Source organism: Chenopodium album, chromosome 5, assembly GCF_948465745.1.
Source record: "Chenopodium album chromosome 5, dcCheAlbu1.1, whole genome shotgun sequence".
Lineage (NCBI taxonomy): Eukaryota > Viridiplantae > Streptophyta > Magnoliopsida > Caryophyllales > Amaranthaceae > Chenopodium > Chenopodium album.
In genome coordinates, this window is record NC_137838.1 from 78,002,425 (window position 1) to 78,028,169 (window position 25,745).

The 25,745-nt window shown below is 33.1% G+C and overlaps 3 protein-coding genes and 1 long non-coding RNA gene across 6 annotated transcripts; 2 read left to right on the forward strand and 2 right to left on the reverse strand.

Annotated features, from left to right (window-relative positions):
• Positions 1-11,887: 11,887 nt before the first annotated feature.
• LOC145631191 (uncharacterized) lies at positions 11,888-15,605 on the reverse strand. 3 transcript variants are annotated; one of them, XR_014112367.1, is made up of 4 exons: positions 14,998-15,605; positions 13,984-14,906; positions 13,486-13,861; positions 11,888-13,306 (listed from the first exon to the last, which is right to left on the reverse strand). It is a non-coding gene; the product is annotated as an uncharacterized LOC145631191 (long non-coding RNA). The 3 variants fall into 3 exon arrangements; XR_014112368.1 differs by having other exon boundaries at positions 11,888-12,425; positions 13,204-13,306; positions 13,486-14,906; XR_014112366.1 differs by having other exon boundaries at positions 13,486-14,906.
• An 888-nt stretch (positions 15,606-16,493) lies between these two features.
• Positions 16,494-19,199, reverse strand: LOC145632401 (protein WHAT'S THIS FACTOR 1 homolog, chloroplastic-like). The gene is made up of 2 exons (XM_081684768.1): positions 19,067-19,199; positions 16,494-18,276 (listed from the first exon to the last, which is right to left on the reverse strand). Exon 2 carries the CDS (start codon positions 18,265-18,267, stop codon positions 16,795-16,797), a length of 1,473 nt encoding a protein of 490 aa, XP_081540894.1. The 5' UTR covers positions 18,268-18,276; positions 19,067-19,199; the 3' UTR covers positions 16,494-16,794.
• Positions 19,200-21,651: 2,452 nt separating this feature from the next.
• LOC145633231 (uncharacterized) lies at positions 21,652-22,299 on the forward strand. Its single transcript, XM_081685499.1, has one exon. It carries the CDS (start codon positions 21,652-21,654, stop codon positions 22,297-22,299), a length of 648 nt encoding a protein of 215 aa, XP_081541625.1.
• A 488-nt stretch (positions 22,300-22,787) lies between these two features.
• On the forward strand, positions 22,788-25,638 carry LOC145631192 (uncharacterized). The gene is made up of 4 exons (XM_081683281.1): positions 22,788-23,051; positions 23,736-24,358; positions 24,987-25,107; positions 25,243-25,638. Exons 1-4 carry the CDS (start codon positions 23,043-23,045, stop codon positions 25,447-25,449), a joined length of 960 nt encoding a protein of 319 aa, XP_081539407.1. The 5' UTR covers positions 22,788-23,042; the 3' UTR covers positions 25,450-25,638.
• Positions 25,639-25,745: the final 107 nt, after the last annotated feature.

A 25,745-nucleotide genomic window follows, 5' to 3' on the forward strand; every position in this document is an offset into this window, starting at 1 on the left:
ATGTCGAGTGCAATCTAATTTTAGAATGTACAATATACTTTCTAATTTTTTTTTTTTTCAGCATATAGATATCAGTAGCAGCAATGCCACAATTAAGGGGAAAAAAAGAAAAAAAAAAACAAAGATGCGTTTACAGAATTTGGGTAGTATTCTATTTGTCACAAAAGAAAACAAACATAATGACATGTAGTCGGCAAACAATCCCTTTTATTTCAAAATAAATATTCATCCCCACTAGAAAATTTGATGCTTCGAAACTTATGAAATTAAAATATTCCTCAATCTTATCCGATATTTTTGACACATTGAGTACGACTTTTTTTTTTTTTTTTTTGGTAAGATGAAGAATCTTATCTAATTTGATTAGAAAACAAAAGGAGAGAGGTAAAGAAATTTTCACTGCTAAAATGCCGTTGTTGAACAATGATCCCATAGTTTATTTTATAGTCTATAAGATGCTATCTTTACCACTAAACCAAGTACTATTAATATAACATGAAATGATTGAATGAAATGTGCATGAAAACAACACAAATAGATTATGAGGTAGCTAACCAATGAATCATGGATTCTTAGGTACCTGTGATACGTACGTATACAAGTATACAACACTATGTTATGAATATTGAATACTTTACTATAACAGTCGGTTTGGTTATATTTGTTAATATTGTATATTTGACAAGTTTATCTTTGTGTATATATGTGTAATTAATTTCAATACGAAAGACTAACCCGTTTTCTCCCATCTTTCTCTACTTTAACATTTGTGTAATTAATATCAATACGAAAGACTAACCCGTTTTCTCCCATCTTTCTCTACTTTAACATTTACCATAATTGTTTTATTAACTTTTTATAAATGAGAATTATTCCTACTTTGAGATAATACTCGTATTAAATAATTTATGATACTTCGTATGTCGATGTATGAGCTATGTATGTAATTTTGATTGAAGATGATAGGGAGTACTCATAAATTAAATCACATAGCACAACCCGATTCTACTATTTTAAATTTGTAACAACTAACCTATCTTGAAATAGCAATGTTTGTTTCTATTTTCTAACTTTATTATGATATGTCAAAGTCTTTTATTCAATATCTTGTTTTTCAATATCTTTCTCGCATTTTACTCATGTTAATAATGGTGGACTATCTCTCTTAGCAATAATAATTAATACTCTTTAATTTCATGCCAGGGTTTGTTCAAGTACATTTATTGAAAATAAATTAACTATGAAGTACAACATATATGACCTACGAAGTATGGAGTATATAATTTGGCAATACAATAACAAGAATACACCTTGTCAATGCACAACCTAAACAATTGGTTCATAACATTTAAATGTATTGATTTTATTATTGGTTTATTGAGAGCCATTAAGGGCAAAATGTAATTGACCCTATATATTTAAACAACTTAAATTAAAAAAATATTACAGTACTAATAAATAATGTATAGTAGTATAGACTATATAAGTATTGCACAAGTACGTGTCCAATTAACATGGTATGCGTATGTTGTCCGTTATTAAATGGTAAGAAAACTTATAAATCCATCGCGTACTACTGAGATTGGTCGGGTGACCTCTTTATACCTATTATTGTAGTAACGATACATAAATTCTGAAAGACTCGAACTTATGATCAAAGCTTACTTATATCATTATCTATTATGCTCTCACCACTATAACATACTTGTATTATATCATCGAAATAGAAAGTAAAAAAAATTAAAACAAAACTAGCCAATTCAAGTGTTTTCCTGTAATTATCACAGCCTCTAAAAACAAACATTGAATAATTAAAAATAGAGTGTGCACCTCATGCTTTGTCAATGACAATAACGTAAAGGGGTGCGCATGCATAGAATCACAAAAGGATTCTAAAATTCATTAATCAAATACGTAAACAACTCTAGTACTGTAATAATCTAATATAGTTTGGTGTTGTTTTTACACTTTCGTCTCAACTAGGGTTTTCATAATCATACGATCCATATTTTTATAATTCCTTTTGTTGTCTACGTAAGAGTAGTATATATTATATTATTATTTATATATACATGATATTCTTCTTTTTCTTTCTAACAAAGAGTAATAATTGTACTTTTATTTTAATTTAATCCGATTTGTTTTTTAAAGGTAGTATGATTTTATACACACAAAAATTATACCTACATAAATTTGATGTTTTTAGAGTGGACTTTAAAGCAAATATGTTAATCTCAAGTTACAATATTATTTATAGGATAGTTAACCTACAAAGTTCCAATAAATGTGACAATTTTTTAGGATCGAGAAAGCATTATATAGTTTATATGTTTGGTATATTATTCCGTCTTTCTAGAGCAATTTCCATATTAAAAGCTCGAAAATAACTAATTTCTTAATTTGCTACATTTTACAAAAATCCGTACATACCATCCACGTCAACCAAGAAAACTGAGCCCCTTGCAAATCACTAATTCAATTAGCGGTGATTAAATTAATACACATACATCAAAATTTAGTTAAGCATTCATACGATCGCTTACTAAAATCGCTATTTTAATCAAGAGTAAAACCACTGATTTAATATCTAAAAATAATAATAATTTTTGTGTGTACAAGTAAAATAAATAGTTGCGCTAATTTCAACTGCTGATGTGGACATCATGTCTGAAATATTGATAAAAAAAACAAAGAAGAAGGCATAGTTATGGAAATTAGTCCTTTTCGAGCATTTTTAATGGAAATTGCTCATCTATCGAGGATTCATACCATGCATCAAAGGTTCTCATCTTTTAGATACTCGAATATTTGGATGTGATAGGTGAGAATTATTTTTATTTTAATGTTCAATGATAAAAATCAATTTCTCTTATATAAAGACTTTCTCAATTCAAATCCAAGTCACCTTGCAAATATTTGAAACAACCATAATTTCATAGTCCCATACACATATCATTACCATTTTCATTGTACAACTCGATATAAATTTACGTACACAACCTCTCAAAATCCCAACCATGCATGCATGTGCTCATGCGGGAGTGTGCAATCTTACATTGAACATAGCCTTCAAAAGCAAGGTGAATGATATACCTTTAGCTAGTCTCTAAAGGCTGGTGGATCCAGAATTTATTTATAAATCGGGCCGAAGTTATAAAGAATTTCAATTAATAAAGCCATAAAGAAATATGAGTAATTAAACCCTTGACCGAACCCACATCTATACATCAAGTAACTAACCAACTAAACGAACTACAAAACTTATATATTTTACACAAGATTTTTTTATTTATATGTATCAAGATCTGGGCATAGGGGGGGCCAAGACCCGGGTAGGCCACCCCCTAACTCCGCCTATGTTTGCTTTTATTACAACTGAAGAATGAAAATTACTCATAAAAGGCAAATGCTAACGAAAGTCCCGATGGCGTTGGATAAGCTAGTTAAAAGTATAAAGATTAAATTAAAATTAACATTAATTACACCGATCAACGCGTGATTTTGTCATGCTTTCTCAAATTAATACCACCTTATATAAGATTTTAAATGCGTTAGCAGGATCCAAAATAAAATACTAAGTAATAGTAGTAATGATAATTATAAATATTTAGCTAGTCATAATTAACTGTCTAAAAAAATTGTGAAAGTGAAAATTAATTTATTTATTTTGACATACAAAAAGTGAAAAATAAGTGCAAGGTAGGAGTAATCCAATTGAATCATAACGTCCTTTTCTTTGTCTCATCAATATCTATGGGAAAATAATAATATCCTGTTCCATGATGTGGGTGTAGTGCCTTATGTTAGCCTCACGTTGAAGATAATTAAATTGTTAAGCAATCAAATTTTTTTTTTTTTTTTTTTTTTGGTGTTCCATCCGATTGTTGTTGCGGGGGATCAAATACGGGTCCTCCCTACCAAGTGTAGTCCCAATCACCACTACACCAACAACCAATTGGTTGTTAAGCAATCAATTTCATTGAGTGAAATCTCAACAAATTTTTCGAACTTAACTCAAGCTTATTAATTGGTTTAAGTTAAATATCCAACTTTATGTCATATTGGGAAGAATTAAGCATCATATCCCCCATTTTTACTAAATGAGAACTAGCAATTAGTTGGTCCAAACATTATTACAAAACACTAATCATGTCTCCTTTATATTAGCTGAAATCATCACGATTGTGAGCCTTAATTAGCACCAAAGTATCTAATTTGTATACGCTATATATTTTTCCGTAAATTTCCCCCAAAATAAAATTAAAAAAAAAAATTGGTAATGAACTAAAAAGCTACCTTTATTAGTACCACGTTCTCACTTTTTGAAAGATAAATCAATAAGAATAATCACAAATTTTGACCGTAAAACAAAAATATAATCTCAGGTTTAACAAATTAAACTCCCATAATAATATCAAATTTGCTTGGTTAATTAACCACATTGATATAAAAGCTAAGTGATGATAGAATTGTATAGATCCTATTACGAGACCAAAATTAAAATTATTACTTGTTTTTAATAAGATCTAACTTCTTGATCCTAGAGGTAAGTTTAAATGTTTCACTATGAATTTATGACTGTGTTATATAAGTAAATTTGAGCTACTTGAATTTAACTTTTTGGACAAAATGGTATGAGTATATATATTATAGTTTGACATATACTTAAATTATATTTACTAATCTAAACTTAAATTATCTAATTTATTGTGTGTATGTGAATTGAACTAATTAAAGCTTATAATTTGAGTCTTTTGAAGCTAATTGTTCCTATCTAAATAATTTATCTCTTTCTTAAAAATGATTTCTCTCGAAAAACAACTTTGTCTATCATTTTCAAATAATTTGAAGCTAGGTAGCATGCATCATTTTCTAACCCCACTAAAAGTGGAATTTATGGAGTATTTTTGTCCTATTGTAAAATATACAAGTATATGACTTGAGACAAATTACATACAACCCAAAGTGGACAAGTTTCCAATTGTTGGTCACTTTGAGCAAATTTACTTACGTAGACAAATCTGCTAATTTCAACAATAAACTTAATAACAAAAAATGTTTCTTAATGAAATAAATCAACTCATTAAATTTGGGGAAGTGACAAATAATTGTAAAACCTAACAAACTTTTATTGTAAAAATCAAGCTGGTCCTTATTTATTTATTTATTTATTTTACATAAGATTAAGGCTCATAGAATTAGTCTCATTTTGACATTAGAGTGTAATTCTCTCTAGTAATTATTTAATTCAACTTCTTAATTTTTTTTAAATAGACGGTCTCTAATAAAATTAGTTATTATGATTTATGTCATATACTAATCACATAAAAAATTAAAATATACAAATTAAAGATAGAAAGATACATAACCACATGGTCCACATGCATACGTAAATACACCTTCATACTTCTATAGTTTGCAATGTCAATAGATTAGATGCATGCTCAATATCTAGAGAGCAAAACTTGCATAATTGTGCAAAATTAAAGATACTAAAAAACTTGCATGCCTTGAGAAGAGATATCAAATCTTTTGTGGAGATTGGCAATGCAAAGTTGGGGTGTTGGAAAATAGGGAACAAGTGCTCAACCTTCAAGACAAGGTGTTAGCAAAATGTGGAGTATAAAGAGCTTCTAGAAAATCCACATTTTTTTTGTGCTTAGTAATATTCCTCATTATTATGGGTTTAGACCAAAAAATGTATGCCATGTGAATGTGGTAAAAGGGCAATATTCCTACTTGAGTGGTGCTAAGTCTTGTTGCTCATTTGTCAATGCAACTCACCAATACATCTTTCTTTTCTTTTGGGCTATCATAACTGTATTTGTCAGAGAAGCAAACTAGTAGCATAAGTACTTGATTAGCTACTTGAGGGATTATTATATCACAAATACTCTAGAAGATTTCATGTACACGCTACATTAGCGATAGACCTAGTTATTGGATACTTGGGTCATATCATGGTATGAGTTGGATACTTGGGTCATATCATGGTCGTCTTGGGTCAAAACTAGCTAGGCCAAAGTGAATTGAGGGTCAATAGCGAGTTGATAGAGTGCGGACCATTAAGCAAGTTAGAAATAAAGTAAACTAAAATAGTAGTTAAAACTAAGATATAACACATTGGTTGCCCATAACCATTGTGGTTATCACTTATTTTATTAATTTTTATATCTTTCACCTCACCTATAACCACTCTTATACCTATTTAATAACCAATGTATCTCAATAGTTAACCCACAAATTTTTGGTTATACATTTTCTCTCTCTTACTTTTACCCAACCATACCACACAATCTCCCTCTTTTACTCAATGACCAAGCAAGTTGACACTACTATTTCACTCAATAACCAAGCTTCATAACCTTATTTCCACAACCAGGCTATTGCCTTTTTTTTTTTCCCCAAAAATTTCTCTCTTCATTTTTTAATTATTTTCCCAGATTCTATCTCCTAATAACCATCCCCATGGTTAACGGCTTATTGGCCCTTTTAACGACCTTGTCCCATGAAAGCTTTCTACTCTCTTAGCTCGACCCTAACCATTTAAACAATGGGCTAAATTCCTTCATATTTTTGTAGTCAAAGACAAGTACTCTAGTAGTATTGATGTGGTACAAGTGTTTGTGTGAAAATATCTTGGAATCACGGATGGCAAGGGCATAATAGCTAGCAAACATATAGCCCATTTGAAACGGAACTTAACACAAGAGAACTCCTCGGATCTTGAAATGCTCCTTGTTGCAAAATAGTGCAAATCGTGCAATTGTTGGCTTGTTGCGACAATATATCATCAAAAGCAACTTCAAAGATAATGACTTGCAATTAAGGTACCTTGAGACAAGTAGACGACTAAACATAGACAGACCTATCTTTGATGCATCATGGTTATAGTGCCACAAACTCCAGCCTTAAGGAATCATAGATACTTTATTTACATACTTTGACTTATAATTTACCTGATGTAGTGTGCACTTGAGCAATGAAGCAACCAACAAGGGACTTGCAAACTGCAAGCACTGTTAGTGATGCCCTTAAGAGGCCATAATTAGCATTTACACTCGCTAGCAAGCATGCAAGACTGAACTGAAATGCAAAAAAAAAATTCAAAGTAAAATGGTTAAACAACACTACATCATCCCTAACAAAAAAAGTAGACATGGGATGATAAAAAGGAAAGTGCCTAAAGAGATCGCATACAAGAAACATGTGTTTACCTTAGGCTGATAGAAAAATGTAATAACTAGAGAAACACAAGAAGAATGAGCAATGTAATAACTAGAGAAACACAAGAAGAATGAGCCACCTCAGTAAAATCCAAACTCGAATATTGGGTTGCAAGCATATAAGTCACTTTTGCCATTTTTGGTGACTCAAAATGTTAGTCACATTTGCTTTTTTCAAGTACCATTAATAATATTTTTTTACCAAAATTCTCTAACATTTGCAAAAATATTTGTGCAAATTTAACTTTCCTATGTAAATTTTACTTTCCCATGTACTATAATTACTTTCTCTCTCTATTTTCTTACTTTCTTACATACTCAATGTAAATTAACTTTTTCAATGTACTTTCTTTATTTCTCCTTAATTCCCGTGATTTTTTTTAGCAAAAATGACTATCAATCGGGGACGGAGTGAGTAACAATTAAGCAACTTAAAAGACATAATTCTTACAATACGAAATCGAAAATTTGTATTTTAAGCATTGGAGACCGGACCGATTTAGCTTGGACCGCACAAAAAAATCTAATCTAAAACCTAAACCATCTTGTATTGGACTTATCCTTATCATTTTGTTAAGGGCTTAGGCATACAATAACCAAAAAAAAAATTCTGGTCAAAGGACAGATTTTAAAGAGTTTTCGACCGAACCAAACATAATACTAGAAAAATTAATTGTTTAGCTCGATTCCAAGATCGGACTTGTTGTTGAACACCCCTAAGAAAGGGGGGTTGTTTTTCTGTGGAGCTGGGGTTTTTCTCGATGGGTTTGGCCACGAACGGTAGTTATCTTATTTTATTTTATGGTCCAATTACGTGTTAACATGTGCCAGTAACCTATTGTATCAAGTTGTTGACCGGTTGCACCTGTTAGGTTAAAGCCTAAGTGAAATTCGGTAATAGATCATCAATCAATAACTATTATGCATGATTTGTAATACCCCGTATTTTTAGAGTATTTTACAATAAAAATAAGTATTTTAATAAATATGAATAGTGGTATTTATACAAGTATTTGATATAAGTATATTTTACAGTATTTAATAAATATCTTAAGTATATTATTATTATATTTTAAAGCAAGGAGATAAACTGGGATTTCCTCTTTTATTATATAAGAATATTTATATATAAAAAAAAAAAGCAGAAATGTTATTGACATTCTGAGGGGTAAATTTGTCTCAACATAATGGGTAAGGAGTTCCTTAATTTGCAATAATCCTTATTTGCCTGTTTTAGCTTTTATAGGTTAGTTATTAGTGATAAATATACTACCTCCGTTACATATTATTTGCAACGATTTGATATAAAATAGAGAGAAAAAATGTATAATCGTTGTAGATAATATGTAACGGAGGTAATAGATATGTTACATAAATAAGGTAACACCTCTTAGTCTTTTCATCAAATGTTACCTATTTTTTAAAAGTTTTACTTTAAAATGTTACTTATTAATTACTTAATATTTGAGTTTCAAGCCTTAATCGAATGCACATTAAAGAAACTAACACAAGCACTGGAAAAAAAATAAATAATATTTTGCATTGATAACCATGTTGTTACGTATACATTAAATTTAAGATTGTATATATTAAATTAGTTAATAAGATAAGAAAATTAAATAAAATTTAAGGTTGTTTAATTCATCGGTATATATAATGATAACAATCGATTAATACGGTAATTCTAATATTTTTTTTTTATATAATGTATGTATTAAATTTAAGCTGGTGTAATTCATCGATATTATATTTTAAATAAAATCTATACTAAATACTAAATTAATCACCGGATGGACACTTGGCATGATTTTGTGAAAAATTTTCTTATATCTATTGAAAAAATTAAAATTCTTTTAATAAATTCTTTTAAAGGATAGACATTAATAAATTCAATTTTTTTTCTAAAAAAAAAAAATGTTACATAAGCCATTTAGTTTCAATTAATTGTTATTATTAATAAATCGTATATTATAAATGCATGCATTGCACGATACTAAAACTAGTTAATTAATAAGATAAGAAAATTAAATAAACCAATAATATTAAAATTATTTATGTATTAACAAATTATGTGAAATTAGGAAGCAACTTTAACATTTTTTTTGAAGGGATGTATATGATTTCTCCGATTTATCTACATTTAGAGAATGAATTGGTAAATACGAAACAATTTTGTTAGGTCAAACACTGAAAATCATTTATCACTTGTAACAGTTCCTAATCGTGCACGCACATCCTTTATAAGAGTATAATCTTATTTTTGTCGTCCATCAATTTTTTTACCAATCTCGTTTATTCTCTCAATCAAAGAATTTCATTGAGGAATCGCCTCTCTATCACAAATGTCGGACAAACATTCAAAATATCGATTAATGCTAATACCAAAAATAAATGGAGTCCCAATGATTTTAGTATGTCCCCAATCAAAACTGTAAAAACCCTTCCATTTTTACCCAACAACCCGCCTCCCGATGATCCTGACACACCACCAATACAAAATTGCATATATTAAGTTTAAACGAGCTTGGTAAAAATATGTTGGACGACAAAAATAAAGTCATGGATGAACTGCATCAACGATTAGAAACTACTACAAGTGATAAATGGTATTTAGTGTCTGATCTTACAAAATTGTTTGGTATTTACCAATTCATTCTCTAAATATAAATAAATCGGAGAAATCATATACATCCTTTTCAAATAAAAAAAATGTTGAAATTGTTTGTTAGTTTCACGTAATTTGTTAATAGATAAATAATTTTAATATTTTTTGTTTATTTAATTTTCTTATCTTATTAATTAATATTATTTAAATATCTATTTGTTAGTCAGTTTTGGTGAAATAACGTATGCCAATATCCTGAATTCATACTTTAGTTTGAGAGTAAAACCGCTTTAAACTCACCAGCCGCGAATCTAACAACTCATGTTGTTGGAAATAATTGAGCCAGTGCCAAAATTATGATCCAAGTAACCATTCTTCATGCCACTTATTACTATTTGAACAGATTTATGATGAATGTCATTGAAATAATCATTTAGCCATTCTTCCTTTTTCACCAAAAACTCTTCATAACTCATCTAATTATATGAAAGATTTGCAAATTGCAGCCATTTAAAGTTCGTATTTTGCAAATTGCAGCCATTTAATTTTTTTTTTTTTTTGCAAATTACAGCCCAAAAGTTCGTATAAATTGTAAATTGAAGCCCAATTCGACTTTTTCATCGGTTAATATGTCAAAAAATCTTCGTTTAAGGTTTTAGGGGTCATTTTAGTTCTTAGGGGACCGAATTGAGTTCGGAATTAGCAAAAAAAATAATGTAAGTGTCTCATTTTTACAGTTTCCCACAAATCGATATATTTTTGTTACGCAAAACGAGGCACTTATGTTATTTTATTTGCTAATTTCGAGCTCAATTTGGACTCTTAAGGACTAAAATGGCCCCTAAAACCTTAACCGAAGATTTTTCGACATGTAAATCGATGTAAAAATTGAATTGGGCTGCAATTTATACGAACTTTTGGGCTGCAATTTGCAAAAAAAAATTTAAATGGCTACAATTTGCAAAATATGAACTTTAAATAGCTGCAATTTGCAAATTTTCCTTACTTAATAGAAATACTCATCTCCGATCATTAGTCAATACTTATTTTTGTTAGAAAATACTTCGTATTGTGTCTCATTCTATGTACCACCCACCATTATTGGTTCATATCATTTTAACTATCCCTTTTCTTGATTTAATTTATAATAGAGATCATAATTTATATTCTAGTTTTTATCTCTATTTCTTTTCTTGTATACTACTTCCTCTGTTCTTTTTTACTTGACCTGTTTCTTTTATCACGCTAGCCAATGCAAAAATTTAACGGCAAAAAAATATAAAATTTATATATTATGATATTACTTATTGAGACGAATTCAAAATGATCCAACATGAATATGTTTTTCCTTACATATTATTCACAAAACACGGTCAAAGGAGGGGTGGTGAATAGTGTAAAAGTCAAAGTGGGTGAAGTAAAAAAAAAACAGAGGAAGTATGTTTTTATTCAACTCCATCCTTTTTTTTTAACTTCTTTTTTCCCTTCTTTTGTACAACCTCCATAACTCTACAAGAATCATATTTTTTTGTGCTTAATTACCTCAATTCATTCGTTTTCCATAAATTAAATATCAAAGTACAAAAATTTCAATTTAATGAAAAACTACATGACAAGTAATCTGGCTATGTTGTCATATCCAGTTTTACTAAATCGATGATATAACTTGAGTGTACAGGTGCTGTGGCAATTATATATATTGTAAAGAAACCGTTGTCTCCATTGTGGAGTACTTAGTTAAGTATAATAGTGAGAGAATGACTTATGAGACGCAGCCATCAGAACTTAAGGTACTCCGTATAAAGAATTATTTAAGAAAAATAATAGAGTTGAATCAAACGTAAATGTATACAAGAAAAGAGATATTAGTACTTGAATATAAATTACGTAAATTCTATTTAATTTAAGAAAAAAATACATTTTAATAATCCCAATTTTACTAATCTTATCGTATTTGGCAAGCTTTTGAAGGTTTCTTAGCTTGAGAAACAATCCTAGGGGCAAACAAGGAGTTCTCGAATAATAACCTTGTTTAGAAGCCCAACCTAGTTTTTAGAAAAGGAGAAAACACCAAGTGACTTAGATTATAGAGTTAAAGCTCATTCGAAAATGCTGAAGTTTGCAATCGAAGACAAACAATAAAGTTGTGTCCCCAAAACAATAAAGTGATGGGTAAGAAATTTAAAAAACAAACAACAAATTATTTTAACTTTTGTACCTATCACCTATGAATCAAGAATACAACATATTTCTGCAATAGATTGTTCTATGATATGAAGATAAAGGAGGGGTATCTGAATCCATGATCCATCCAAGAAAAGGTTTTGGTCCAGGTTTTATCACCCTTCACATTATCAGCAGAAGAATACGACTCGAGTTCAGCCATTTCATCAAGTGTACAAGGCCTCAATACTTTGGTTCAGATTGTTGATCTTGCTTTGTTCCCGGAATAGGACAGACATCGTCCCCTTGATGATGAACCCAGGCAAGAGCGAGCTGCGATGCAGTGCACCCTTTCCTCGCAGCCATTTCACTAACCCGTTCAAAACATGTTTGTTAAGCTAAAGGTTTTCAGGCAAGAGCCTTGGTATGTTCTACAAGAGTTTGAATCAGCAGGATTATTAACCAAAAAATCAAAAGAAATGAGTGAGAAGAGAAGAAAAAAAATGCAAAATTAAGTACGAAATACAAAGTCTATTAAGGGTCTACTTGTTTTGTATTATTTAATCTTTTTTTTTTAGGAAAAAAAAATCAAATAATAAAATAAGTTCATATAAATTAAAATAAGTTTAGATAAGATAATAAATAATTTAAGACAAAATTAGATGAACCAATGTTACCAAACATAGCCTAAAAAATATTCTCACACAATTGACCCTCTTTTTTCTCCCTTTATTTTAGTAGCCAAAATATATTTTAACCTGCTACTAATAATAACTGAAATCAAAAAAATAAAAATTAACAAAAATTATACTCCCTCTGTTCCAATATAGTTCCATGATTTTTCTTTTCAAGCTCAAACATTGAAAGTACAATAGCCTACAAAAAGTACAATAATCTTCAAATTGTGCTTAAGAGATTACTGTGGATTATATAAGGTTTTTCGAACTGTTGTACAAACACCTTTGCTTGATATCATACTGTAACACACCTTTGCTTGATATTAGTCATTATGCCCAATAAAACCGCTAACAAGACTACTGTCTTAGAAAGATACTCGAATCCCTACAGTCTAAATTGAGCAATAATGAAGAGACTCTTAAAGCCTAATCCTATATTTTCAAGAGAGGCTATTTTTAGTAAATTTTGAGCCAAAAGACAACTAAGTAAAATATAGCAAGTTTACACAGTAATAAGATGCTTTGAACACACCTTTCGGTAGTCACCTTCACAGAAAATTTCGACCACCTTGGGTCCCAACGAAAAGAATCCACGACCTAAAGGGCTATATGCTACTATTTCGATGCCAAGTTCTCTGTTCAACATCAACAACAGCATGCTCATATACTTAGATCAGTAAATAAAACTTACAACCATTAAAACTAACCCATTACGGTCCCCAAACTTCCAACCATAGGCGAAGGAAGATGGACTTTGTGCAGAAAAAACTTGCAAGGTAACTATTTTAAAAGAAAATGGAAATAGTGGACTCACCTGCAGGTAGGCACAATTTCTTCCTCCTAATCTCGTGTCCACAAAGACCACTCCATCTGCACCGCTGTTATGGGGTGAACAGCATGAGCTCTCCTGATTGTTGCAACACATGCTTCTGATAGACCAATGTACTTTATTTTTCCCTCTTCAACTAGTTTTTTTAGTTTGCCTATCTGGATGATGGACAGAAGAATCATGGATAGGAGCAGCAGCAGCATGCAAGGGCAGCACGGTATTAACAAATAAGTATGATTTACATTAAACGTCAGAGAGCAGAATGTTTTGGTGTTCAATTGAAACATAAAACCAAAAGCAAGAACCACTAAGATTCATCGTGGAAGATCCCAATAAACATTTGTATTGTCCTTTTTCAGTTCTTGCAAAACAGTAAACGGAAAACAAGCATAAATATTTAAGTATAATGCTCACTAAGAACAATTGAGCTTGGAATCAACATATAGGGGTAGGCTATGAATAAGAGAGATTCAACACACTAACCGTGATTCAATCGGAACACGGGTATCAACACGATGCTGATAAAACAAGTCTATGCAATCAACATCAAGTCTCTTCAAGCTAGCCTCACAAGCAGCCCTCACATGGGCAGGATCACCTCGCACCTCTATCTTACCATCAACTTATATTAACCCAAACTTGGTTGCCAGTTATACCTTCTCTCTCATCCCTCCTTTTAGAGCCTGATTAATCAACCAAGAAACATTTATTTCCACACAAAACTAGCAACAATGTCTCATAAACAACATAATGTAGAAGATGTGTGCCAAAGCGTGTTAAAATTTATACACAACTTAAGACAAATATGATGTAAATCAGCATTGTAAACTTTTGAGACTTAGCAATCACGAGACTTGTTCACCAAACTAAAAGTACTCCTCCTATCATAACTAGTCTCCTTTTACAAGAGGAGAACAAAAAGAAGAGAACTTGGTGCTTCTCCCGCCAATATATTACAATAACTCTATCAGAATAACTGTGTACAAGATAGTCTAATCATACACAACAATGGAAAAATTGCACCCCAACTACCACAGGACAAGATCTTCTTCGAATTCTTAGATATTAATAATGCACCACAGAAGAGAGGCAGGGGGTAAGGGTAAGACGGGGAGACAACGGAAACTTGACAGAAACCAGCAATTCATAATACAATAATTTAAGACAGCATGGACATGAGAAACAGCTAACACAAGACAAATTGCCATGGCAGATCAACCGAAAATCTTAAAGAGTTGTACTGCAAGCCATTTGTAAATTGCAGTGTAGTTCTAGAGAATGTACGATGTAACTGATGCAGAATTACAAAGGTCAAGCCATTTGTAAATTGCTTATAAAGAACTTCTCGGATCTTGAAATGCTCCTTGCTGCAAAATAGTGTAAATCCTGCAATTGCTGGCTTGTTGCTGCGACAAAATATAATCAGAACTTCAGAAGCAGCTTCAAAAATAATGACTTGCAATTAAGGTACCTTGACACAAGTAGACATAAACGGACCTATCTTTGATGCATCACGATTATACTGCCACAAACTCCAGCCTAAAGGGATCATAGATACTTTGCATACTTTCCCTTATAATTTACCTGATGTAGTGTGCACTTGAGCAATGAAGCAACCAGCAAGGGACTTGCAAACTGCAAGCACTGTTAGTGATGCCCTTAAGAGGCCAAAATTAGCATTTACACTCACTAGCAAGCATGCAAGACAGAACTGAAACGCAAATTTTTTTTTTCAAAGTAAAACGGTTAAACAACACTGCATCATCCCTAACAAAAAAAGTAGACCTGGGATGAAGTAAAGAAAAAGGAAACGACAGCATGTAAGGAGGTGGAGGGGTGGATGAATAACTTGACTGAAACCAACAATTTATGATGCTATTTAAGGAAGCATGGACAAGAGAAATTGCCAAACACAAGTCGGATGCCCAACAGATTGCTACGGTATTTAAGATCAAACAAAATATCTTAAGAGTAGAGCTTCCCATGTCACCATATAATGGTGTAGCATTTTAGAACGTACCTTAAGTTATTGAATGAAATACATTAAAGAAAGGAAAATTGAAAACAGAGACAAAAGACTATTTAATGTCCAAGAGCTTTGCCTAATGAAGACTAGGAAGCATCAAGCTTACATAAATACTGAATACCTCTGTAATATTGCACTAATAAGCAGTTCAGAACCAGCAAGATGAAGTAAATGCAAGAGGCAGGTTATCAGAAAAAGGGAGGGTTAAAAAGAATCTGGTTAGAGTCTTGAATGACCTAAGAGGTAAATGTTTGACCCGTATCTGTCCACACAGTAGTTCTAATAGTGCGCGGTCATCAGAAGCCATAGTTGATGTTGGAGCAAAAACTATGGAACCCTCCAAAGATAGAAGGGACCATCCATAATGCTCCAAAAATAGACCTGTTTGTACAATATCTACAGCAGATATTGTTTAGAAGTTCAGAATATTGTTTACAGTATTGCTTATAAGTTTCCTGATACAGTTATGTGCATCACAATATCAATGTGTTATTGTCCCAATGTCATCACCTAAGAAAATATTACGGTACTCAAACATTGATGCTTAATAGTTCATGGAAAAGGCCATAATATAAAACAATATGCTAAGAAAAGCCCTATAGTGCAGAGTTTAGGATCCAGGACTTCTGAAATTTTGAGTTACAGCATAAAGAAAGTGTTATAGCTGGAAACAAGAGATATAAATTATTCGAAGCACTTGTCCATGCAAGATAACATAAATTAAGGTTTTATGTTCCGTAAATGAAAAGAAGAAAAGGCGTACCAATAAGAGTAAGTCTGGAATAAAATACTTGCAGAAACTGCCAATTACTTTATAAGATGAGCACTTTTGGAGTTCATTCTTCAGCCCTTTGCATGATAAAAAGTAAAGTGCCCGAAGAGATCGCATACAAGCAACATGTTTTTACCTTAGGCTGATAGAAAAATGTAATAACTAGAGAAACACAACAAGAATGAGCCACCTCAGTAAAATCCAAACTCGAATATTGGGTTGCAAGCATATATCGCGTACAATTTGTGCCAAATACAACATTTGCAACTTTCCCCATTCCCAAATTAGAAAAAGGGAAAAGCAAGAAAAACAAAAGGAAAATAAATATTTACCCGAATCACCAGACCAGAATAAGTAATAAAAACACTATATACAGAAAATTACATGAATACAGAAAATGATGGTGACAGGAAAACTTACATTACTTCATATTTTCACTCCATTTCTTTCCAGAGAGAACCTAAATATAAACTTTTTACAGTGTCAATATTCAATACTACCAGCGTTCAGAAGTATCACTGTCTTCCCTATGACCCTCAGGCCTCCAGAATTGCTGCTCTGCATTGACATCCACCGGTTGATCATACTCTTCATCACTGTCTTCCTCGTAAATTTCAAATTCTGAATCATTCCCGTCAAATAGATCCTCAAATCCATCATCTTCAGTAACATCATCAAAAGGTTCCAGCTCCTGATGAACAACTTTAACAGGATGATCTTTAATGAGAGTGTCATCATTAGCTAAGGCCAATTTCATTTCTCGCCTTATTCTCTTGCCATGCCTGACCAGCTCAAACAAATGATTTTTGATAAGGAGACCTTCATCCTTTTGGATGAGTTCACCATTATCATCATATGCCTCAACCAAGAACACGGTGTCCCTCTGGCCCTTCAAACTTACATAAAACAGTTCTGGATGCCGAACCAACATAGCCCTTAACTTGTTGGGTAGCCCAAAATCCTTTCTGAAATGTGTCAAATGGTCTATCAACGTCCTCTTTTCAACTGTCATCCCCAAAATTTCCCTCACTACATTGCAAGCCCTCTTTTCTGCTTCTAAAGAACTTTTATGAAATTCTTCAAATGAAGTCTTATAGGGACATATATCAGGCAATTCTCCGAATCTAATCAAAAAATCATGATGGCGTCTCTTCACAGTTAAGCCTTTTCTTAATTTTACTAGCTTAAATTTCAAAGGCCTATCCACAATTAGCTCAGGTGAGTGATTTCTAAACTTCGGCAACGGTTCCGCTAAATTTGGGTCCCAAGAAACAAGTTCAAGAGCATTACCATAGGATGTAGTAACAATCTTGAATTTTCCAGGATTCTCATTGCAAAGACGGGACCTAAAATTGGGTGGCAGACCAAGATCAGGCCCCATATGTGCAAGCTTTGACAAAACAAGCCTCCTATGAGGAGAGAGCATGAGAAGCTTTTGAAGCTTGTTGGCCATCAAAACAGAAGCAGTAGACTTAAGATGGGCTTCTCGCAAAGAAAGCGATTCAGCAGCTGGGGTTAAACGCACACATAGTTGGGAGTTTGTTTTCGTTGCATTAAGGGGAGTAGGTGGATATGGCACATAGAAAAGCTCAAAGAGGGTAGGATAACGTTCGATCATAGAGAGAATAGACCGAGGCTTTGATAGAGATAAGTAGGAACGGCATTTGGAGAGAACGTGGATAGACATGTAGTGTTTAGGCTTCGAAAGAAGCAAATTCCTAAGCTTCTGCACAAATCGAATTCGATTTTGCTTAATCACATGCCTATCTAATGAACGATCTCGTACCAGCTTAGGAGCTGAACAACAAATAGAGAGGGACTTCCTCTTACATTTCCCCAATGAAATTACAAAACCATACCCACCTCTACCAATCCTATCCATTGTAATCGAGGGTATAAAGCTCCTTGTTTGTCTCTGAGCCATGGCAGGAGGGTGAAAAGGCCTAATTTCATAGTTCAATCCTAACATTACAGGGTTCTGCAATACATTAGCAACCAAATTTGATTCAATTACCAAATAATTCATGATTTAATCCAAACACTAAAGGGCTATGCTATACATTAGCCACCAAATTTGATTCAATTAATAAAAAAATCATAGTTCAATCCTAGCATTAAAGGAAAGGGTTATGCAGTACATTATAGCAACCAAATTTGATTCAATTAACAAAAAAAAATCATAGTTCAATCCTAACATTAAAGGGTTCTGCAATACATTAGCAACCAAATTTGATTCAATTACCAAATAATTCATGATTTAATCCAAACATTAAAGGGCTATGCTATACATTAGCAACCAAATTTGATTCAATTAACAAATAATTCATGATTTAATCCAAACAGGCTATGCTATACATTAGCCACCAAATTTGATTCAATAAATAAAAAAATCATAGTTCAATCCTAACATTAAAGGAAAGGGTTATGCAGTACATTATAACAACCAAATTTGATTCAATTAACAAAAAAATCATAGTTCAATCCTAACATTAAAGGGTTCTGCAATACATTAGCAACCAAATTTGATTCAATTATCAAATAAGGCCCGAAAAATCACATAAATAATTTCAGGTATATTTGATTTATTGATCAAATTAGGGTCATAATTTCTTTTCTAGCAACATAATCGATGGTTGTGATGTTTCATAATCTTAGTTATTAGAACCAATAGTTCAGCTTTTAGAACCTAAAACAATTAAATTAGATTACCTCTCAAAGATAAACCTGAAATTCATATGATTGATTGATTACAAAAGGAAGCAACTTACCTCAGAAAGCTGCTTCAATGGGGATACAAGTATGGAGATTGTCAAGTGCGCTTCAATGGAGAGCTAAGAAAAGAGAACATTGACAGCAATTCAATGGGTTGGAGCCCCATTTTAACCCGTGACCAATCCCAGTTATAAGTGGGTCAGATCCGTATAAACATCGAATAAGGCCATAGAAATTGTTTTATACATCCGGTTGCACGGTGCATTCAAGAATACTTTTTGCTCATTTCGTTGATTATTGCTCATTTTATGATCAAATGAACAAACAAATATTATTGGGTGTACCGTATACCCGGGTGTATATAACAATCTCTCATAAGACAATAAATAAAGTAAATCGCTAAACCATTAGTTCCTAATTTTTTTCAGTACAACTCTATTCAATCCTGTTCAGTTTAGTTATCTCAGTTCATAAATCATAACAGGCCCTTACTAACCGGGTAACGCACGTATTTTAACACGATTTTACAAACATGCCCCCTTATAAATTTACTGTATTCTATAGTTGGTCATGACAGATAAAAAAACCTAAAGAATTACGTACTTCCTTTTTTTTAGTGCATCACTTTTTTTTTTTTTTTTTTTGCATCATTTCCATCTATAGTAACTTTCTACAATATTTTATAATTTCTCACAACACGATAGGTCTCAGCTTAATACAAAGTACCAATTTATCTAACAATTAGAGAGAAAATGGATATAATTTGTTTCAAAATAAAAGGATTGGAGCAATAATGACAAGTCTTGACACGACTTGCCCTATTTTAATTTTAATGTGATACGCTCTGTCCGTCCCGAAGTATTTAAGAGTAAGTTTTATTCACTTGATTTCACTTATGTGAACTTATATGATACTGTCTGAAACATACTAGAGGTTGTCTGAATTTCCCCAAATGGAGATCGGTCCGTTTTTGAACAATCCTAAAGGCATGGAGTTGTTATTCCGGTAGGATTGGGGTTTTTTCGATGGGTTTTAGGCACGAATTGTAGTTGGGGTCTGGTGGCCTATTACAGAGTATTTTGTTTTATTTTATAGATCAATTACGTGTTAACTTGTGTCAAAGTTTTACGTCAGGGAGACCCTATATCCCCGTTTCTCTTTCTTATTTGTGCAGAAGGTTTTACTTCTTTGTTGAGGGATGCAGAAAATCAACAACTTATTCATGGGGTGAAGATTGGAAGAAGTGTTAATCTTATTTCTCACCTTTTGTTCGCTGATGATAGCCTTCTTTTCACTCGCGCTAGTGACACTGAAGTTGAAGCTATCTTGGATATCCTCACCTCTTATGAAATGGCGTTGGGTCAAAAGATCAACTTGGAAAAATCGGAGGTGTCTTTCAGTCGTAATGTTAGCTCTAATTCGCAGGAAATGCTTCGTACAATGTTGAACTTTACGATGGTTGAAGGACACGAGAAATATCTTGGGCTTCCTACTTACCTAGGGAGATCTAAGAAAGTGGTTTTTCAAGCTATCCAAGACCGGGTCTAGAAGAAAGTGAAGGGGTGGAAGGAGTGTCATCTTTCGAGAGCTGGAAGAGAGGTCCTTTTAAAGTCAGTGGCTCAAGCAATCCAAAATTATTCAATGCAGTGTTTCAAACTCTCGAACTCTGTAATTGAAAATATAGATAAGGTGTGCAGAAATTTCTGGTGGGGTTAGCAAGGTAGTGAAAGAAAATTGGCTCTGATAAGTTGGAACAAGATGTGTCGTTCAAAGAAGGAAGGGGGACTTGGATTACGCGATATGCGGGCTTTTAACAAAGCCCTCCTTGCGAAGCAATGCTGGAGAATTATTGAGAACCCTCACTCTATGGCTGCTAGGATCCTCAAAGGGAAATACTTCCCTCGCTCTTCATTCTGGGATGCCAAACTCCCTCCAAACGCAAGCTACACTTGGCGTTCTATAATGGGTGCCAGAGACTTAATTAGAGATGGCTCAATGTGGGTTGTGGGAAACGGAAGGAACATTAATCCTTGGAAAGATAGGTGGTTACCAAATGTTCCCACTAGTAGCCTTTCTTCTTTGCCAGAGTCTGAGGAGATGGGCCGAATTACTTTTGCTGACTGGATTGTAATTAACGAAGAAGTAGAGCAATCTTGGTATATTGAACCAGCATTATGCACCCCTGACCTGCAAGCAATCCATGCCATCCTTCTCCCCAAATGGGATCAAGAAGATGTATTAAGATGGAAATATACAAATAATGGCTTCTTTTCTGTAAAGAGTGCCTATCATCTTGAAATGCAGCGTCGTTATGAAGTGGCTAGCTCTTCAAATAACAACGAGGGAAGCCAACTGTGGAAGAAAATCTGGAATGCTAAGGTCCCGGAAAAAATTAAAAATACAATGTGGCGTGCTGTAAGAGGTGGCCTTCCAACCCGTGCTGTCCTAACAAGCAGAGGTATGAATATTGACCAAATCTGTCCTAGATGTGGTTCTGACAGTGAAACTGTTATGCATATGGCAGTCTTGTGTCCTTATAGTAGTATGCTCTGGCGTCTTTCCCTCCCTGAGACTTGAAGTTGAGAAGTGGCATGACTTAAATTTTGAAGAGTGGTGTTTTGTAATGTTGAAGTATTGCACAATGGATAGCAGTTGGGAGATTATGCTCATGTTCATTTGGAAAATCTGGAATCTCAGGAACCTATGGACTTTTGAAGGAGTGAAACAAGATTTTGATGTTGCTTGCTCCAAAACTCTCAGCCTGCTAGGTGAATATGAATCTGCCTGCATTCGTGACTGTCCTGTTCCCACCAAGAATGAGATACCAGCTGAGGTTTCTTGGAAACCTCTTGCTCCAGGGATGCTCAAGTTAAACACCGACGCTTCAGTGAGTAAAGAGGGGAAAGTGGGCATTGGTATGGTGGTACGTGACCATCGGGGTGATGTGCTAATGTCCGGGGGAAAACAAATCGACAGAAAATGTGGAATTATTGAAGCTGAAGCAGAAGCTCTTCTCTTTGGTACTAGCCGAGCCTATGAAGCAGGATTGAGAAGGCTTGAAATTGCAACTGACTGTCACCCCCTGCTGAAACTGATTGAGCACCCAACCCAGGAAAGATCCTTAGTTAAATTAATTGTTGGTGATATTCGGAATGTAGCTAGCAAGCTTGAGTTATGTTCCTTTTCTTTTTATCCTAGGAAGTGTAATAAAGTTGCTGACTCCTTAGCCAAACTAGCCATCTCTTGCAAGAAGAATAAATTTGGTTGGAGGATTGTCATCACTCTGTAATCTCTCTTGTCATCTCTGACAAGATATTGAATTCTAATATATAAGCTCATTTCCGGGTGTTTTGTCAAAAAAACTTGTGTCAAAGTTGTTGTATCAAGTTGTTGAACAATTGTTGACCGGTTGCACCTATTAAAAGTAAGCGCAAATAAAATTTAGTTATTCAATAATAAAGAAAAGTAGTGATTAATAAGTGTCCTAATAAGTATTGTGTAATTTTAATTTTTTTGACTGAATTAGTATTGTGTAATAATCCCTCCATTTTTTAAAACTTGCTCCACTTTCCTATTTCGGCCGTTTTAAAATAGTTACCCCATTTCCTATTTTCTTATTTGGAAACAATATTTAATTCAATTCTCTCAACTAGCGGGACCCAACATAAATCATACTTTTACCAATTTTTCATCGTAACAAAATATCGGAGTACTACTTATTACGTATTTCGGTATTTGGGTTTATTCCGATAATCCTCCAATCCAAATAAAGCAATCTTTTTAGGATGATGTTGTTGGGGCGGCCCTTCCTCGTTTCTATGTTTGTTTCGGGCATAAAAATGGACCTAAATTATCTCGCTCCCTCTTTATTCAAAAATGATGAACCCAAAATTGCTCCCAAATTGATTGCTCGAATTTCCCAAATTGATTGCTGCTTGATTTTCTCACAAATTGCTTGCTACTCGAATCATCACACATTGATTGGCTAATTTCGGCTCGAATTGCTTCATATTGATACGAAACCCAAATCGAATGTCTCAGGTATCAATTCCCTTATTATAGGTTGATTTTTTTTTTTTTAATTAATTTTTAATTTTTTTTAATTAATTTTTAATTTTTTTTTAATCAAACTGGAGAAATTGTGCGATTAAGCTTTCATAATTTGTTGATTTCTCGAAATCGGCGCTCTTAAATTTTTGATTTGCTGCTTTAACTGTTGTTATATTTGATCTGTCGATTGTTAGTTTAGCTAATTTTATCAGCGTGCAACATTTATTGGTTAATGCGATGAATTTTGCTATGGATGTGCGATTAGTAATTAATTTTGTGCGATTTGTGATATTCATATTCATATATCTAAAGCCGATCAAGCACTATTCCTTAGTTTTATGTTTTCCTATCTTGCTTTACTAATTGCAGGTTTAATCAAACAATATTCTTTAGCTTTTGATTACAATGGATTTATGAAAATAGCACAATTATTTATTTGCTGTCAAGTAGCAGAAAGTTTTGCAATTTGGATTACAATGGATTTATGAAAATAGCACAATTAGTATTTGGAAAGTTCTAGAGGTTCTATTACTTTTTGCTACATCAGTAGGATTTTGCCTCTAGATCTTAGTTATTTATTGGTCAATGCGATGAATTTTTTTTTTTTATGTATGGCGAATAGTAATTACTTTTGTGGGATTTGTGAGGTTCATATTCATGTTGGGTGTTTATCAGGTAAGCGTGCCATCTTCCCCAATCGCGATGCCGAACCCTACCTCTAATACAGTGGTATTAGCCCCCCGCATTAGAGTGGATTTTGTAGTAATTGGATCTTATAGCTCAGGAATTAGCCCAGAAAGGATTATTAAATCCATCTTAATGCTTTCAAATGGGAGAGAATTTGATGCGGATGTCAAGCTTTCTGAGAAGAATATTAAGGTGGAACGGTTACCTTCCGAATATCGGTGGAAGAATAAGGATGTTTTGGTGAAAAAAGCTCAAGGAAGTGTGTTTTTCAGAGATCTGACATTCATGGATGAATTGAAACACATAATTGGTGACTCCAAAGGTCAAGAAAAGCTGAGGAAGGTTAGGGAATTTCTTAGGGGGAGAATGTCCACCTTCAAAATGTTTTATGCAGTTACACGTATCGGTGTTACTTTTGAGATTCGAGCATTTTCGCCTGTTTTTGAGGATGTTGAACAAATGATGGCACGGCATTTTGATGATAAATCTATGCCACCAGCTATTGTTGTTAAGGGTGTGCCATGTTTATGGTTTGCTGACCACAATCAGGACTCCTCCCAACCATCAAAGGACCGCCTACGTTCCTTTTTTGGGATCTTGGGGTTAATCAGGTACTCACTTACTTGAATATGTATACCAACTACTCTGTATGATATCATTTCAATTATGATTAATTGATTATTATATACCAAGTTGACATCTATTTTTTGTGGTTATTAATCTTGATTCATTAATTGATTTTGTTGTTTAACTCGTAGAAATTGTGACATCCTAGTAGCAAACGTGCTTTATGTTGTCTTCTGTTTTTTTTTTAGCGTATTATGTATTATCTTGATGAATGGTGCTTAAATGCCTTCTTGTGTCAACCCAAAATATTGACCACTGTTTGTTTTTCTTTTTCCCCTATATCTATATGATAATTTACCTCAAATTAGGGTAATTCTTACCCTTGTATGGCGCAAGGATGAATGTTACTTGTACAACATATATCTTCTATGTTAGGTAAAGTAATAAAGCTAATTTAAGTGTGTGTGTGTGTGTGTCTTTTTTTTTGGGTTTGTGTAAAATGAAGTTAAGTCAAATTTCTTCTTAAGGCCAAATTTGTGTAAAGGAGTCTGTGCATAGTGCAGAGCTAAGACAAGCTCCCTTAAGTTGGCCATAGAATTAAGGTATTTGGCATTTTATTCTGTTATAATTTATTCACTTGTGAATTTTGTTTGCTATAAAATATACTTGTAGGAATCTTGATACGAGTGTGAATGATGCTGATGCAAAATATTGCAATGTCACTATACAATTTGCCAACTATGAGGAATGTCACAAGGCATTGGAACAATTGTGCTCCTTCTCTTTAAGAAGGGTAACTATCTTTAATTACCAATATTATTGATGCTAAGTGTCATCTCCAGCATATTAATAAGAGATGAAATGCTGCATTCCTTAAATAATAAATAAAAGACATTATTGCTTAAAGGTGACTATTGTGGAATTTTAGGTAAAGGAGAATGGTGGTTTCGAAGAAGCCGACTATGAAGTTAGCTGGAAGGACTCTGTTTCTGTTTCTCAGCAGGAGTATGATTTGGCGCCAGTTAGTGAGGATATTTCCGAGTTAAAGGTTCTGAAGCACCAAATGGAAGTGATGCAAGAGCAGATGAAGAAATTGGAAGCCAAACTCAATATTCTTGAGGCTAAAGGGGATTAACATAAGGGTCGTACGTGTGCCATAGAGAAATTGGATCATTTGGAATGGGTTTTAGAATCCATTCACCTTTTTTTTCTTTTTTCATACCACCTCCCCTCGATTCACAATCCATTCTTTTAATGAAGTATATAATCCATTTTAACAATAAAACCAAACAACTTTAGACTAGTATGAGTTTTAGAATCCATACCTTTAGTATGACATTTAATACAGTAGTTATTAGGCTATTTTTCTATGGCACATGAACTCGATCTATTTCTATATTTTGTACTAGTAATAATATATCCTCCACAAGC